Genomic DNA, 15,374 nt, shown 5'->3' with positions numbered 1-15,374 from the left:
AGAAGTGTGTCACATTAATTGAAGAAGCTAAACATAATCGTGTTTTTGTGATATATTTATGACATATTTTATCCTCTAATATACTAAAAGACATTTTTATCTTGTAATTTCAGCAAGATCCATATATAGCATCTATGGAACACCATACTGATTGGGTGAATGACATTGTACTCTGTTGTAATGGGAAAACATGTAAGTATTTCTTTGGATTGTTGAGCTTCTGGATGATTTTAATTCATTTATTTTTCTCTTTATTTTATTTTTTCATTGTTATGTAAGCCTCTTTCTTGAAGTGTAACATACATACAGAAAAGTACACATATCCTGAGAGTACAGCTCAATAAAATTTCACAAAGTGAACACCCGTATCAAGAAACAGATTACCAAGATCCCTCTTAGGCCACCCTTCCAGGCACTGTCCCTGTCCCAGGATAACTGCTCTCGTGTCCTCTAAGCACTGTTGATTAGTTTGCCTGCATTGTCACTGTATATAAATAGACTCAGGCGATATGTATTTTTCTTTTAACGCGATTAGTCTCTTTTTGTTCTCTTTATGGTAAGATCCATTTCTTGGTTTTGCAGTCTGTCTTAGAGGAATTTTTTGTAGTCAAATTAGTTGCACCTTCAGCTGGAACATTGAAGAGTTTGTCTTGCTTATTTAAAAAAATATTTGAGACAAAATATAAAAAGTTCTAGAAAGAACTTTTAGATACATATGTGTATGTGTGAGTATGTGAATGTTAAGATGTTTGAATTAACATTAGGAATATTATAAATATTCAACATACATAAATATTCAAATATTTATGTATGAACATTTTGTATATATGAAAGTTTGAGACAGTGTCAATTTTTTTAAGTTAACTCTTTAAAATGGTGTTAAAACACACTACTAAGGGGTTTGTTCATTCTTTGCCTCTTCTAGTAATATCTGCTTCTTCTGATACAACAGTAAAAGTATGGAACGCGCATAAGGGATTTTGCATGTCAACATTAAGGACGCATAAGGTAAGACAACTAACGCAGTCTCAGTGTCTTTAGTGCAGTACGAGGATCTCAGTACTTTATATGGCTCATTTGCTTATTGGTCTACAGAGTAGATCATAATATATATGTTTTGTTACAGGATTATGTAAAGGCCTTAGCATATGCCAAGGATAAGGAACTTGTAGCATCAGCTGGATTGGACCGACAAATATTCCTTTGGGATGTGAATACTCTAACAGCACTGACTGCCTCAAATAACACCGTCACAAGTAAGGTGTTTGAAAATTTTTCTTTGAAAGTGATCCAAGTTGACATAAATAAAGAATGGTTTATAAAACAAATTTGATAAGTTTGCATCAAGACAGTGGTTCTGCCTGTAGCGTTCTAGTCCCTGAGAGTGTGATTAGAAGCTAGTTCCTCACTGTGGTCTAAAAATGGTAACTTCTCCAGGTGTAACCTGGCCATTTTTGTACGTAGCATGTTAGCTCCCTAGCTAACATATAAGCTTCCAGAGTGCAGAAGCGTCTGTCTTATTACTTTTTATTAATATATCCTACAGCTTTACCTGGCCCAGGGCCACACTCTAGGCAGATATTACTGATGAAAGTAGTGACTACCTGGCCAAAAGTAGGCAACTCTTGACTTTTAGAAGTGTTGTGCTTAGTTGTGTCCGACTCCTCTCTGCGACCCTTGGAGAATCCCAGGGATAGGGGAGCCTGGTGGGCTGCCATCTATGGGGTCGCACAGAGTCAGAGATGACTGAAGTGACTTAGCAGCAGTAGCAGCAGGCTCCTCTGTCCATGAGACTTTCCAGGCAAGAATCCTGGAGTGGGTTGCCATTTTCCTACCCCAGGAAAAGTGTTACTGGATATTAACAGCCTTCAAGTTAATAACCACATAGGAAAATACCCAAAGGGAAGAAAGAGGGCTTTTAGTGCCAATACTGTAGGACCCTTTCAGAGCAGCCTTAAGAATTCAACCAATTCCAGAAGAGTGCAGGAAGGCTGACCCTAGCTTCTAGAGACAATTCAGAAACCTTCACAGCGAGTTAATAGCATGGATGCCTTATCAACTAAGATCTCAGTTACCCAGTCAGACCCAGACAGGTTAGACTTGAAGTTCGGCCTGGTGTCAGTAGGGACTCCTAGGAGCATATTTTTGGCTAAGCCTGGCTTAGAAGATCTGTGTTCATGATGTGGGCCTGAACTATCTGGATCCCTGCATGACAGATCCAGTTTGTCATGACTGTGTAATACTCATGTTGACATAGCTAGCAATTCTAATGTAATCTAGTATGTGTCAAGAAGAGCAGGTTGGGAGACTGGTGTTTATAATTTCTTAAATATTATTTTGCCCTTTTTTCTCAGGAAATATGTGAAGGTTTAAACACTATTCTTCCCTTGTTCTCTGTGATTAATGTACACAGTCTCAGGGATTCAGCAGCTGGTCCCTACTGGGGCTGTCATAATGCATCATTTAATTCTCTCTAATGTAAGGCCTGCCTGAAAGAGACACTAACAAGAGGGAATGAAGCCAAAAAAGGAGGATTGTCTCAAGGTCAGAGATGAGGCTTAGTGGTATAGATTCAGCACAAGTATATTCTACTTAGAACTGTTTAGAGAGGATATCAGACACACTTTTTATCATTATGGAAATAATGATAATAGCTAACATTTATTGAGCATTCAATAGAAGCAGTTACTTTTCTAAATACTTTATATGTATTTATTCCTTTACTCACAATCAGTATTTTTGTTTATACTTATTCCTGTTGTAAAGTTGGAATCATACTGTATGGACAGTTTTATGTATGTGCTTCAGTGGTATTGACTTCTGAATCAGAGAGCATGAATGCAATTCTTGCCACATAGTGCCTAATTTCCTTCCAGAAGAGTTGTACCAAATTATCCTTCCACAGGTAATGTATGAGAGTGCCATTTCAACTATGTTTTTTGAGAACCAAGTATATTGCCTTGTTTTTTACTGATTTTGTCAGTGAAAATAGTATTTTGTTTTGATTTATGTTTTCTGGTAAAAATGAGTTTAGCTATAGTTTTCATTTTTATTGGCCGTGTATCTTTGAAAATATGTTACTTACGTGAATAGCTTTTAAGTGGCAGTTCAGTTCAATTTAGTAAATATTTATTGAGCATTTGTGTATGCTCAAATCCAGAAGGGATGTAAATTTTAATAGTATTATTTAGAACTATCTCCATAATAGGTAAATTTCTCTTCCTTAAGAGTCCTCATAAAGATAAGATTTTCTAAATCAAATAATTAAACTTGCAGTTTGTGCTGACTAGCTACTAAACAGCTGATGATTTTAACCTTTAGCTCTATTTATCCTTAATAGCTTCTTCTTTAAGTGGGAACAAAGATTCCATTTATAGCCTGGCAATGAATCAACTGGGAACAATCATTGTATCAGGGTCCACTGAGAAGGTAAGGGGGAACTTAAGGGGTATATTTTAACACTAGAAAACAAAGAAACCAAAATAATTTGATCTTTGTAATTACAAAATATATAGACAGTGGTTTTGCCTGGTGGATACTAAAAATAAAGGCTTTATTTGAACAAATAAGGGTATAACTGTATAATTACTGTCATGTGTGTGGTGCCAGGGTTGGAGGGTGGAGTGGGGAGGCCTGTGCATTTTTTTTTTACATTAAAGAGGCTTCCTCCCGCATAAAAAATTTGGGAGCCTTGGACACTGGAACACTGTTGGCTGAAGTAGTACTACCATCACAGAACTTAGTGGTTACCATTTGATTTATAGAATCCATCTACTATTTAAATTTGATCGCTTGTATGATACGTTGTATGATTCACAGGTTTTGAGAGTATGGGATCCGAGAACATGTGCAAAACTAATGAAGCTAAAAGGGCACACAGATAATGTTAAAGCATTGCTGTTGAACAGAGATGGCACACAGGTATGCAGTTCACACGAGCATTTACCTACTGACCTTGTCAGAAATTTCATACAGCAGAAGCTCCCCCACTTTCTATGTTGTTGCATAGTTGGTTTAAACCAAAAGCTACACACATTATAAACTGTGGTCTTAAATCCTTAAAATACTCAATTGCACATATAATAATCCACATTTTGAAATTATCTTGTTTGCATAACTTTTAAAGAAAAGCCAAGCAAAGGATATCCTAAGAATAATTCTAATGCAGGTGAGCATACACAATTATGTATAGACTAAAATAAGGGCTTCCCAGGTGGCTCAGTGGTAAAGGATTGCTTGCCAATGCAGGAACTACAGGAGACGTGGGTTTGATCCTTGAGTCGGAAAGATCTCCTGGAGGAGGAAATGGCAACCCACTCCTGTATTCTTGCCTGGAAAATCCCATGGATAGAGGAACCTGGCAGGCTGCCGTCCATGAGGTCTCAAAAAGTCAGAACTGAGCATCCATCCATAAATACACACATATATATAGGCTAAAATAATTTAAAATGCTTCCTTTTTTGAAGCAGAAGGAATCTTTGGTATTGAGTGCTTTCTGGCAGTGGAAAATATCCTCACAGTGGGTCTGGTTTCTTAGGCAGATCTTGTCAGTTGACTATATAGATATGGACTGTAGTTTTGTTATCTAACATAGAACTTAAAGTCAGCATTTCAAAGAAAAACATTTTGGTAATGTTTGAACAGGTATTAATATTCAGCCACATAATTTGTGAATTATAAATCACAATTCTGTCTGTTCTATAGCAGTAGAAAAGTGATCTTTCATAATATAGACAGTAAAAAAACAAAAACTGAGCACCGTTTTATGTTATGACACACCTCTCCCGTGTACTGCTGCCGTTTTTTTCATAGGCAGGGATCATTGGAATTGATTGTGATGGGGCTGGAAAAGGGAGAGTACGAATGTGACTGGATGAGAAACACCATCGGTCCATTACTCCCATGAAATAACATCAGGGATGTTGCCTCATCCATGAATCAGTGAAGCCTTTGTTTCCAGAGGTGAAAGGAAAGTTGAAAAACTGGCCAAGGGAAGGAAATCACTTTTCAGAACCAGGTAGAGAGGCTGGAAGATGCCCATAGAGGTCTTTAGAGACATGGAAGGATCTTGATACTCATGTATTGTGTGTCCTTGAGCAGAGAACTCTTCTTTACGTGTCCTTAGTTTGTTGTCTGCAAAGTGGGAATCATAGTCTTTAGTTAGTATAGTTGGTGAGAAAAGTAGAAATAATAGGTACGTTCTTGTCTGCAAACCATGGCATTTTCTAGGACTCTTGAGTTTCTTTGTAGTAGCATTTTCACCTGAGTCTAAAAAGCCCAGTGCAGTCAGCTCCTCACTGTTTTGCAGTAGCTGCTAGGTTGCACTTGATATGGTTGTCCAAGCCTTCTTCTGTTAGCTTTGTCCAGGAACAAACTGGATTGTATGGGCTCCATGGGACTGCCCTTAACTAGAGGCGGTAGACTAGATGGTTTTCAGAAGGGGGCTGTGGGCCTGGTGGACTTCCTGAGATCTCCTCCTTTCTGCTTCACTCCATGCCTTGTTTCTTCTGTAGATAATTATGAATGTGCTTTTAACTAAAACGATAAAAGTGGCATCAGTTCAGTTCAGTCACTCAGTTGTGTCTGACTCTTCGCAGCTCCATGGACTGCAGCACACCAGGCCTCCTTGTCCATCACCAACTCCCAGGGTTTACTCAAACTCATGTCTATCACATCAGTGATGCCATCCAACCGTCTCATCCTCTGTTGTCCCCTTCTCCCACCTTCAGTCTTTCCCAGCATCAAGCTCTTCAGATGAGTCAGTTCTCATGAAGTGGCCAAAGTATTGGAGTTTCAGCTTCAGCATCAGTCCTTCCAATGAATACTCAGGACTGATCTCCTTTAGGATGGACAGGTTGCATCTCCTTGCAGTCGAAGGGACTCTCAAGTCTCCTCCAACACCATAGTTCAAAAGCATCAATTCTTCGGTGCTCAGCTGTCTTTATAGTCCAACTCTCACATCCATACATGACTATTGGAAAAACCATAGCTTTGACTAGACAGACCTTTGTTGGTAAAGTAATGTCTCTGCTTTTTAATATGCTGTCTAGGTTTGTCATAGCTTTTCTACCAAGGAACAAGCGTCTTTTAATTTCGTGGCTGCAGTCACCATCTCCAGTGATTTTGGAGCCCAAGAAAATAAAATCTGTCACTGTTTCCATTGTTTCCCCATCTGTTTGCCATGAAGTGATGGGACCAGAGGCCATGATCTTCATTTTCTGAATGTTGAGCTTTAAGCCAACTTTTTCACTCTCCTCTTTCACTTTCATCAACAGGCTCTTTAGTTCTTCTTCGCTTTCTGCCATAAGGGTGGTGTCATCTTTGTATCTGAGGTTATTGATATTTCTCCCAGAAATCTTGATTCCAGCTTGTGCTTCATCCAGCCAGCATTTTGCATGATGTACTCTACATGTAAGTTAAATAAGCAAGGTGACAGTATACAGCCTTGACATATTCCTTCCCTATTTGGAAGCAATCTATTGTTCCATGTCCATTTCTAACTGTTGCTTCCTGACCTGCATACAGATTTCTTAGGAGACAGGTCAGGTGGTCTGGTATTTCCACCTCTTTAAGAATTTTCCACAGTTTGTTGTGATCCACATAGTCAAGGGCTTTGGCATAAGTCAATAAAGCAGAAGTAGATGTTTTCCTGGCACTCTCTTGGTTTTTCAATGATCCAGCGGATGTTGACAATCTGACCTCTGGTTCCTCTACCTTCTATATTCACCTTGAACATCTGTTCACAGTTCACATACTGTTGAAGCCTGGCTTGGAGAATTGTGAGCATTACTTTACTGGCGTGTGAGATGAGTGCAATTGTGCGTCAGTTTGAGCATTCTTTGGGATTGGAATGAAAACTGACCTTTTCCAGTCCTGTGGCCACTGCTGAGTTTTCCAAATATGCTGGCATATACAGCATCATCTGTTAGGATTTGAAATAGTCAACTGGAATTCCATCACCTCCACTAGCTTTGTTCATAGTGATGCTTCCTAAGACCCACTTGACTTCACATTGCAGGATGTCTGGCTCTAGGTGAGTGATCACACCATTGTGATTATCTGGGTCATGCAGATCTTTTTTGTATAGTTTTTCTGTGTATTATTTCTCCTCTTAATATCTTCTGCTTCTGTTAGGTCCATACCATTTCTGTCCTTTATTGTGCCCATCTTTGCATGAAATGTTCACTTGGTACCTAATTTTCTTGAAGAGATCTCTAGTCTTTCCCATTCTATTCTTTTCCTCTATTTCTTTGCATTGATATCTCAGAAAGGCTTTCTTATATGGTTATAAATGCACTTCACCTCAAGTCAGCTTCCCTTACTGAAAGCACAGATGGTGATATGGTGCTACTTTAAAAGCTGCCTGTCTGCCTTAGAGTGCAGAGTTAAGCCAGTAGTTTTTCTCCTCTAGTTCTCCCTTTATCCATTTTCCTTATTGGCAATGAGAAACTAAATGTAAATTGAGCCACCAACAACATGGCATCTTTACATTAGGGAATTGATCAAGAAAACACCTAGAATAGCCACTTATCTGGTGAAAAGAGAGAAGGGAAAAGAAACGTTTACTTACTGATTCTTGAACTCTTGCAACATGGAAGAGAAAGTTATTGGTTACTGGACCAGAGTATATATTAAATCCTGTAGAGTTGCCCTGCAGCTTCTCATGTAGGGTCCCTGGTGGCGTAAGTCAGGGACTTGTGATGATATGTATAATAGGCCAATGAATCCTATCAGTGTCAGCCTATTGCCGCACTTCCTTTGTTGTCGTAGGATATTTAGCAAATCTTACTATTTGAGGTCTCTCTTCACTAAAGTTGTTTTGATTGGTGCCAGCATTCCTGGGCCAAGCCAGCTGACTTTTTATTCCTTGCACTTGCTCAGTCAGTTGCTTGAGGAGACTGGGGCAGCTGCTGTCTTGTTCTGAGTCAGTCATGTCCTTGTGTGTCACTCACAGGATTTTCCTTGCTGATACAAATCTTGCTGAATCTAACCTATAGGCCCAGGGGCTCTTCGAGCATTAGGCCACTCCTTGCTCCTGACTAGCCCGCTGGGCTGCTCTCTTTTGGCAGTTACAACTGTGTATAAGTGACCATCCCAGAAACACCGTGTGTTGATCAACAGCAGTCTTGCCGCAGTACACTGGTACTTCTCATCTCTATTGGCAAAAGCACAGAGCACCCAATCAGGCTATAGGATCTGATCCCCTGAGTCTGACTTAGCAGAGCCACTTGGGGCATTCTGTCCTAGTCCCAGAAACCACCTTGATGAAGGGGTCTTCATGTTTATCCAGTGGAAGGTTGGGGTCAGTGGGAAGTGTTTGGATGAACCCTCTAGGTCCTAAAGGACATCAGGCACTAGAATTCCTGTAAAATAGGCATATCTTCTAACCATACTACTGAATACTACAAACTCATTTGCCAACTTGGTGCTTTAAAAGTGATTGCTGTCTATTTGGGGGCCTGCTTTTTAACAGTCTTAGAATACTGATTACTATCAAAGATTATTTTGTATTCTATATCCGGGTGGATGTAGAACTCTAATATACTATAGCTGTATTTCCTCAGCTGCTTTCAGCTGTGCATTCTTGGTTTGGAATTTACCTCTTTACTGTTTTAAGTTACCCAGCCTGTGAGGACTTCCAACCCATCACCTTTGCCTTCCTTATCCTAAAGTTGTCAGACCTTATTCCCTGTAGATCTGTGGTCTAGGAGCTGAGTGATCAGAGCTTTGCTAACAGCTTCGCCGCCTCAGCGAAGCACCTCATCCTGGAGTGGGGGACTCCTCCCTGCCTGCCCCCCATTACACTACCACAGTGCTCCTACACACGTGATGAAGGTCTCCTTACAGCCTTACTGCTGACAGTCTCTTTACTGGTTAGTCTCTTGGTTCTCTTGCAAACTAGTTATAATCAATGATTCAAACTCTGATGCTCCTGACAGCTTATGGGGGCGTCTGTTAGTATAATGTTTGTTTAATTAAACATATCCAGAGTTCGGAAAGCCTTTCGAGTCACAGAACAGGCCAGTTAATCCTTAATATTCCTAAAGGCCTCACCTGTTCAAACACTATCCAGGTCTCCCAGCCCACAACTATCTTCTCTTCTTTGAAGTTCTTTGCCTGCTTGATTTCATATACCAGCACCAGCAGTTGCTTTCTCCTCAGGGCTTTTTTCCCCAGAAAAATAAGCTTTTCTCCCTTTCCTCAGGTGACCACAGTAACTGGTGGAGAATACCAGGCATGCTGAATGCAAATGTGGGGTGGCTGGTTCTCCCTGTTTCTGTCACACTCCGTGTGCTCAGCTCTGATAAGAGTACCAGCAACTCGCATGCAGTTGAGCCTTCAGAAATGTCAGAATTGCCAGTGTTAACTCTGAATGGGGAGGGTTTACATTTTGTATTAATGGATGTTGAACTTGAGGCTCATATGGAAAGTAGCGACGCTCACACAGAGTGAGTGGCAAGCTGGATTTTGCATTTGAGTCTTGTCAGTAAAATCCAGGAGACCTGGCAAGTCATCATGAATCCAGAGCAGTGAGGAAGAGGACAAAACAGAGCTGTGACCCAGGGCTCTGGGCTAGTGCAATGCTTGTCAAACTTGGCGTACCAGACAGAGTGACCTGGAGAGCTTGTCAAAACACGGATTGCTGAACCCCACCAGAGTTTCTGCCTCACTGGGTGTGGAATGGGACACAAGATGGTGATGCTGCAGGGGGCCAGGTACCAAGGAAGTTTTCCTCAGAGGGTTCCCTGCTTGAGCCTGTATTGTTGCCTTTGGTCATCACAGCCTGTGATGCATGCTTATCAGAAGTCTTTTACCAGAGGCAGTAATGCAGGTTATTAGAGACACATTTTGACAATATAAAGTCAGGAAAGAAGCCAAGAGCAGAGCACAAGAAAGCAGGATCTTTTTGGCAGGTTTCTTACCTTAGCTTTCTCCATCCCCAGTGCCTTTCCGGCAGTTCAGATGGGACAATCCGCCTTTGGTCCCTTGGCCAGCAGAGATGTATAGCAACGTATCGAGTGCATGATGAAGGTGTGTGGGCCCTGCAGGTCAACGATGCCTTCACACACGTGTATTCTGGAGGAAGGGACAGGAAGATTTATTGCACAGACCTAAGAAACCCTGATATTCGGGTGCTAATTTGTGAAGAAAAAGCGCCAGTTCTCAAGGTATGTCATACGTTTTAGTTTTATGATTTAGATTGTTACATGCGCTAGCCAAATACATCAAAATCAATATTAAAACCTGAGTCACCTGTTAGGTTGTAGAAAAGATACTTCTTAGCCAACCGTAGAAGAAATAGTGACTTCCTGGGAACATCAGGCATGGATGACTGTCACACTGGTGAATCCTGTGAACTGACCCACAGTGCTCCTGGGCTCTGCTGGCTTTCCTAACCTGTCCTTAGAGGAGGAATAGAGGAGTTCAGGTATCTGTGAGTGGACAGCAAAGCAGAAATGTGTCCACTGTGTCACGTGGGGAATGTGGAAGAGTGCTCCTGAAGAAGGGGGAGAGGCAGGTTCAAATTGCAAACCACCACTGCCTCAGAGTAGTCCTGGGAGGTGGGTACTTGAGAAGCCATCTGTGTTGACACCTGCTAAAAGTGAAGCCTAGCCTGAAAAAATGGACAGTCATCATTGACAAGGTGTTCAGTCTCACTGATATTCACAGAATTGCACATTAAAACAATGGTGAGGAGATTTCCAGATTTAAAATGGAGGCATAAAGACAGCACTCTCCCCCTACCAAGCACTCTCCCCCCCTGCCAACCCCTTCTCAGAGATCATCTGAAAACAGAACTTCAAATAGCCATCATCTGCAAAACGAAGTGACATCTGACACTCAGACCACAGTATAGGAGTAAGAGCTGAGACAGACTACAGGTCAGATGAGACACTTGAGAGGATGCCTGTGGTCTGAGAGCTCACGTAATACTGGCCAAGTACAGTTCTTTAAAGCAGATGGCACAGCCTAATGGACAGAAGCCATAATCCTTTAGAGAAGCAAGAGAGTTGAGGCCAAAGTCACAGAGACACAGCATGTGTGCAGGAAGCAGGCTGATGGGGAGAGACAGGTGTGGAGGGGAAACTCTGCACTGCAAAGCCTGCGGCTGCCAGGATCTCTGGGCTGTGGAGAAAAAGACAAGAGGGATTTAGCCCAGGCATAAATGTAAGGAGCATCACTCTGAACTAAAGAGGATTCCTGGTTGCCAGTGTTCCAGTCCTGTCCTCATGTCTCAAAACCTGCAGTTTCCTGGTGCAGGAAGAAGAGTGGGCAGATCACGTCATTTGCATAATGTGTGCATAGGTGTGTATTTATTTTCATATGTGCAGTATTTTAAAAATACGGGAAGAGACAGTAAATGGCCCCCACTGTGCAGACTGTTCCTGGTGGGGAGTAGGTATGGTGCATGGCAGGAGTACCATTTACTTTCACTGTCTCATTAGAACAGTTATTTTGTTTCTTGCTACACTCATTTCCAAAGAAAAAAGAAAACTTATTTTCTTGTTATTAAGAACATAAAAACAGAAGAGTGGTAAAACCAGGAAGGAAGGGTAAGTCATCCTTTTGACTATTCCCATTTAGAAGCCTTAAATTAACCACACTTGAAACTTGAAGCCCTTGTTTTTAGTAAGATGTCACCCCATTCCACTTATGTAGGGCTCTAAATTCCATTATCAGAGAGACCCTTTCATTCTTCTGTGCATCCCTGGCTTTTAACACATGCCTGTGGTATTATCACCATACAATATTGAATGGAGGAGTTGGTATTTAATACTGTTTAGCTGGTCCTGGCGGTTCGGAAGAATCAACATTCCATACAGCGGTATTTTTGTGCCTTGTTTCAGATGGAACTTGACAGATCAGCTGACCCCCCTCCTGCAATTTGGGTTGCAACAACAAAGTCTACAGTAAATAAATGGGTAAGTGAGCAACTGTACCAAATGCTGGCAAAGTAACAAATGCTCAGTGTGAGCATGACTGTCAGTCAGTTCAGTCACTCAGTCAAGTCTGACTCTTTGCAACCCCATGGACTGCAGCACACCCGGCTTCCCTGTCCATCACCAACTCCCAGAGCTTACTCAAACTCATATCCATTGAGTCAGTGATGCCATCCAACCATCTCATCCTCCATCGTCCCTGTCTCCTCCTGCCTTCAATCTTGCCCAGCTTCAGGGTCTTTTCTAAGGAGTTAGCGCTTCACATCAGGTGTCCAAAGTATTGGAGCTTCAGCTTCAGCAGCAGTCCTTCCAATGAATGTTTAAGACTGATTTTTTTTAGGATGGACTGGTTTGATCTGGAGGGACTCTCAAGAGTCTTCTCCAACACCACAGTTCGAAAGCATCAATTCTTCGGTGCTCAGCTTTCTTTATGGTCCAACTCTCATATCCATATATGACTACTGGAGAAACCATAGCTACTGGAAAAACCATAGCTTTGGCTAGACAGACCTTTGTCGGCAAAGTAACGTCTCTGCTTTTTAATATGCTGTCTAGGTTTGTATTGGAGAGGGAAATGGCAGCCCACTCCAGTGTTCTTGCCTGGAGAGTCCCAGGGACGGGGGAGCCTGCTGGGCTGCCATCTCTGGGGTCGCACAGAGTCGGACACGACTGAAGCGACTTAGCAGCAGCAGCAGCAGGTTTGTCATGGCGTTTCTTCCAAGGAGCAAGCATCTTTTAATTTCATGGCTGCAGTCACCATCTGCAGTGATTTTGGAGCCCAAGAAAACAAAATCTGTCACTGTTTCCATTGTTTCCCCATCTATTTGGCATGAAGTGATGGGACCGGATGCCATGACTTTCAGTAGCAGGACGAAAATCCAAAATTTAGACAGTGGCAAAAATCTGAACGCCCCTGTGAATGCAGGTGTGATCCTAAGGATTGTATAAAAATTAAGGTCATAGTCAAAATACAGCTTCTGACCTGTTTGTTAGGAGCCAGGATACACATTTAATGTGTATGCATAGGCACTGTGCCCTGACACAGCCAGTAAAGGTCACTACAACTTCTGACCTTACGGACGTGTACTTGAAGAGAGGCAGTCCAAGTACCAGTGCAGCAGGGAAGCTCATTACAGTTCTGTTTCCCTAAACATAAGAGAAAGCAGAATTGTTTTTTCAAATTCATTTCCTTTTTCTTCATAGCAGAAAGAACAAGGATCGAAATAAAGGGTAAGCAGAGTGAAGTAAAAAAAGTACATTTAATTAAGATTTAAGAATAAATAGTTAAGTTTAAATTAAGATGTCCATTTTCTTGCTTACCAGACTGTTTGTGGATAACAAAAGAGAAAGTGTTTGCTTTTATTCTTATTTTCTATGTAGGTCAGGTTATCTTTCTTTGTACTTATAAAAAAGACCATATATCTTGTCTAAGTTTCTTTGTGCCAATTTGAGATCAACATAGCTTTACCCAGAAGAGTGCCTAGTGTTCTCTCCAAAAAGACAACTCTCCCTTCTTAATTTTCGTTTTGTATTTTTTTACTCACAGTAGATAATAGTACTTTGTGTCTAAGTATTTTTTGGTTGATGTTATTGTTGGGTTTTTCTCATTTGCTCTTTGTTTTTCTTGGCACTTTAAACCTATTGAAAAGCTATAAAGTATAAAATGATTAAATAATGAATTTTATTCCTTTAGACATTGAAGGGAATTCATAATTTCAGAGCCTCTGGAGATTATGACAATGACTGTACAAATCCTATAACACCCCTTTGTACACAACCTGACCAGGTTATTAAAGGTAAGTAAGGCTATTGGAAGGTATTATACCTTTTATTGAGGTTAACCATAGTCACTAAGCGGAGAAGGCAATGGCACCCCACTCCAGTACTTTTGCCTGGAAAATCCCATGGACAGAGGAGCCTGGTGGGCTGCAGTCTATGGGGTCGCAAGGAGTTGGACATGATTGAGCGACTTCACTTTCACTTTTCACTTTCATGCATTGGAGAAGGAAATGGCAACCCACTCCAGTGTTCTTGCCTGGAGAATCCCAGGAACAGGGGAGCCTGGTGGGCTGCCGTCTCTGGGGTCGCACAGAGTCAGACATGACTGAAGTGACTTAGCAGCAGCAGCATAGTCACTAAGAAATTGATAAAAATAAAGGAGATGACTTTCCTTTAAATGTAGTTCTGATGTCAAGAAAAGGCTAATCGTATATTGACTTATTTTTAATAAAAGAAAAAATGTTTTTTAAATGCTATTTCGGTTCAGTTCAGTCGCTCAGTCCGACTCTTTGCGACCCCATGAATCGCAGCACGCCAGGCCTCCTGTCCATCACCAACTCCTAGAGTTCACTCAGACTCACGTCCATCGAGTCAGTGATGCCATCCAGCCATCTCATCCTCTGTCGTACCCTTCTCCTCCTGCCCCCAGTCCCTCCCAACATCAGAGTCTTTTCCAATGAGTCAGCTCTTCGCATGAGGTGGCCAAAGTACTGGAGTTTCAGCCTCAGCATCATTCCTTCCAAAGAAATCCCAGGGCTGATCTCCTTCAGAATGGACTGGTTGGATCTCCTTGCAGTCCAAGAAACTCTCAATAGTCTTCTCCAACACCACAGTTCAAAAGCATCAATTCTTCAGCGCTCAGCCTTCTTCATAGTCCAACTCTCACATCCATACATGACCACAGGAAAAACCATAGCCTTGACTAGACGGACCTTGGTCGGCAAAGTAATGTCTCTGCTTTTGAATATGCTGTCTAGGTTGGTCATAAGTTTTCTTCTAAGGAGTAAGTGTCTTTTAATTTCATGGCTGCAGTCACCATCTGCAGTGATTTTGGAGCCCAAAAAAATAAAGTCTGACACTGCGTCCACTGTTTCCCCATCTATTTCCCATTGAAGTGATGGGACCGGATGCCATGATCTTCGTTTTCTGAATGTTGAGCTTTAAGCCAATTTTCTCACTCTCCTCTAGTGACTTTAAAAATTGGGCTTTCTTGAATTCATCTTTTTGCCAAGCATTAGACTAATAATCATGGTATTGGTGAAGCCAACAGCCGCTCTGTAAAAGATACAATGTTGTTTTTGGCACAAGCCAGAATGGGTCAGATCTGGCCTCTGGATTCTACATTCTACAACTGGAAGTGGCAGCTCTGATTTCAAGGTCAGAGTTTGGGGCTAGGGTTAGATGTCCCTGCCACTGCCATTAGGATAGGATGTTCATTCAGGAGGCATAAAAGAGAAGTAAGATAGGAAGCAAACGTTAGTAAGAGATGAAACTAATTCAGAGATGTCCTGTCGTCATTTTGACTTTTCCCAGTGGGTAAAAAAAATTGTTAAGGTGTTTGCTCTGTAACAGTTTTCCACTAGTAGTCCCTTGACGTGAATAAAGAGTCTTTTCATCTATAATCTGTACTTAAAATCAGACAGTTTTTCTTTG

At 41.4% G+C, this 15,374-nt stretch overlaps 1 protein-coding gene across 1 annotated transcript in view; it reads left to right on the top strand.

The window, feature by feature from the left end:
- Positions 1-15,374, top strand: part of WDR48 (WD repeat domain 48) — a 47,695-nt gene that overhangs the window by 15,671 nt on the left and 16,650 nt on the right. Inside the window, exons 3-10 of the mRNA XM_052637301.1 lie at positions 114-192; positions 926-1,008; positions 1,127-1,256; positions 3,341-3,429; positions 3,820-3,921; positions 9,945-10,169; positions 11,850-11,924; positions 13,636-13,738. Coding sequence (XP_052493261.1) covers positions 114-192; positions 926-1,008; positions 1,127-1,256; positions 3,341-3,429; positions 3,820-3,921; positions 9,945-10,169; positions 11,850-11,924; positions 13,636-13,738 — 886 coding nt within the window. The remainder of the gene's footprint in view (positions 1-113; positions 193-925; positions 1,009-1,126; positions 1,257-3,340; positions 3,430-3,819; positions 3,922-9,944; positions 10,170-11,849; positions 11,925-13,635; positions 13,739-15,374) is intronic.

The sequence above is a fragment of the Budorcas taxicolor genome, chromosome 1, assembly GCF_023091745.1.
Source record: "Budorcas taxicolor isolate Tak-1 chromosome 1, Takin1.1, whole genome shotgun sequence".
NCBI lineage: Eukaryota > Metazoa > Chordata > Mammalia > Artiodactyla > Bovidae > Budorcas > Budorcas taxicolor.
The sequence above is the reverse complement of the archived record's forward strand: the minus strand, read 5'-3'. Positions and strand labels throughout refer to the sequence as shown.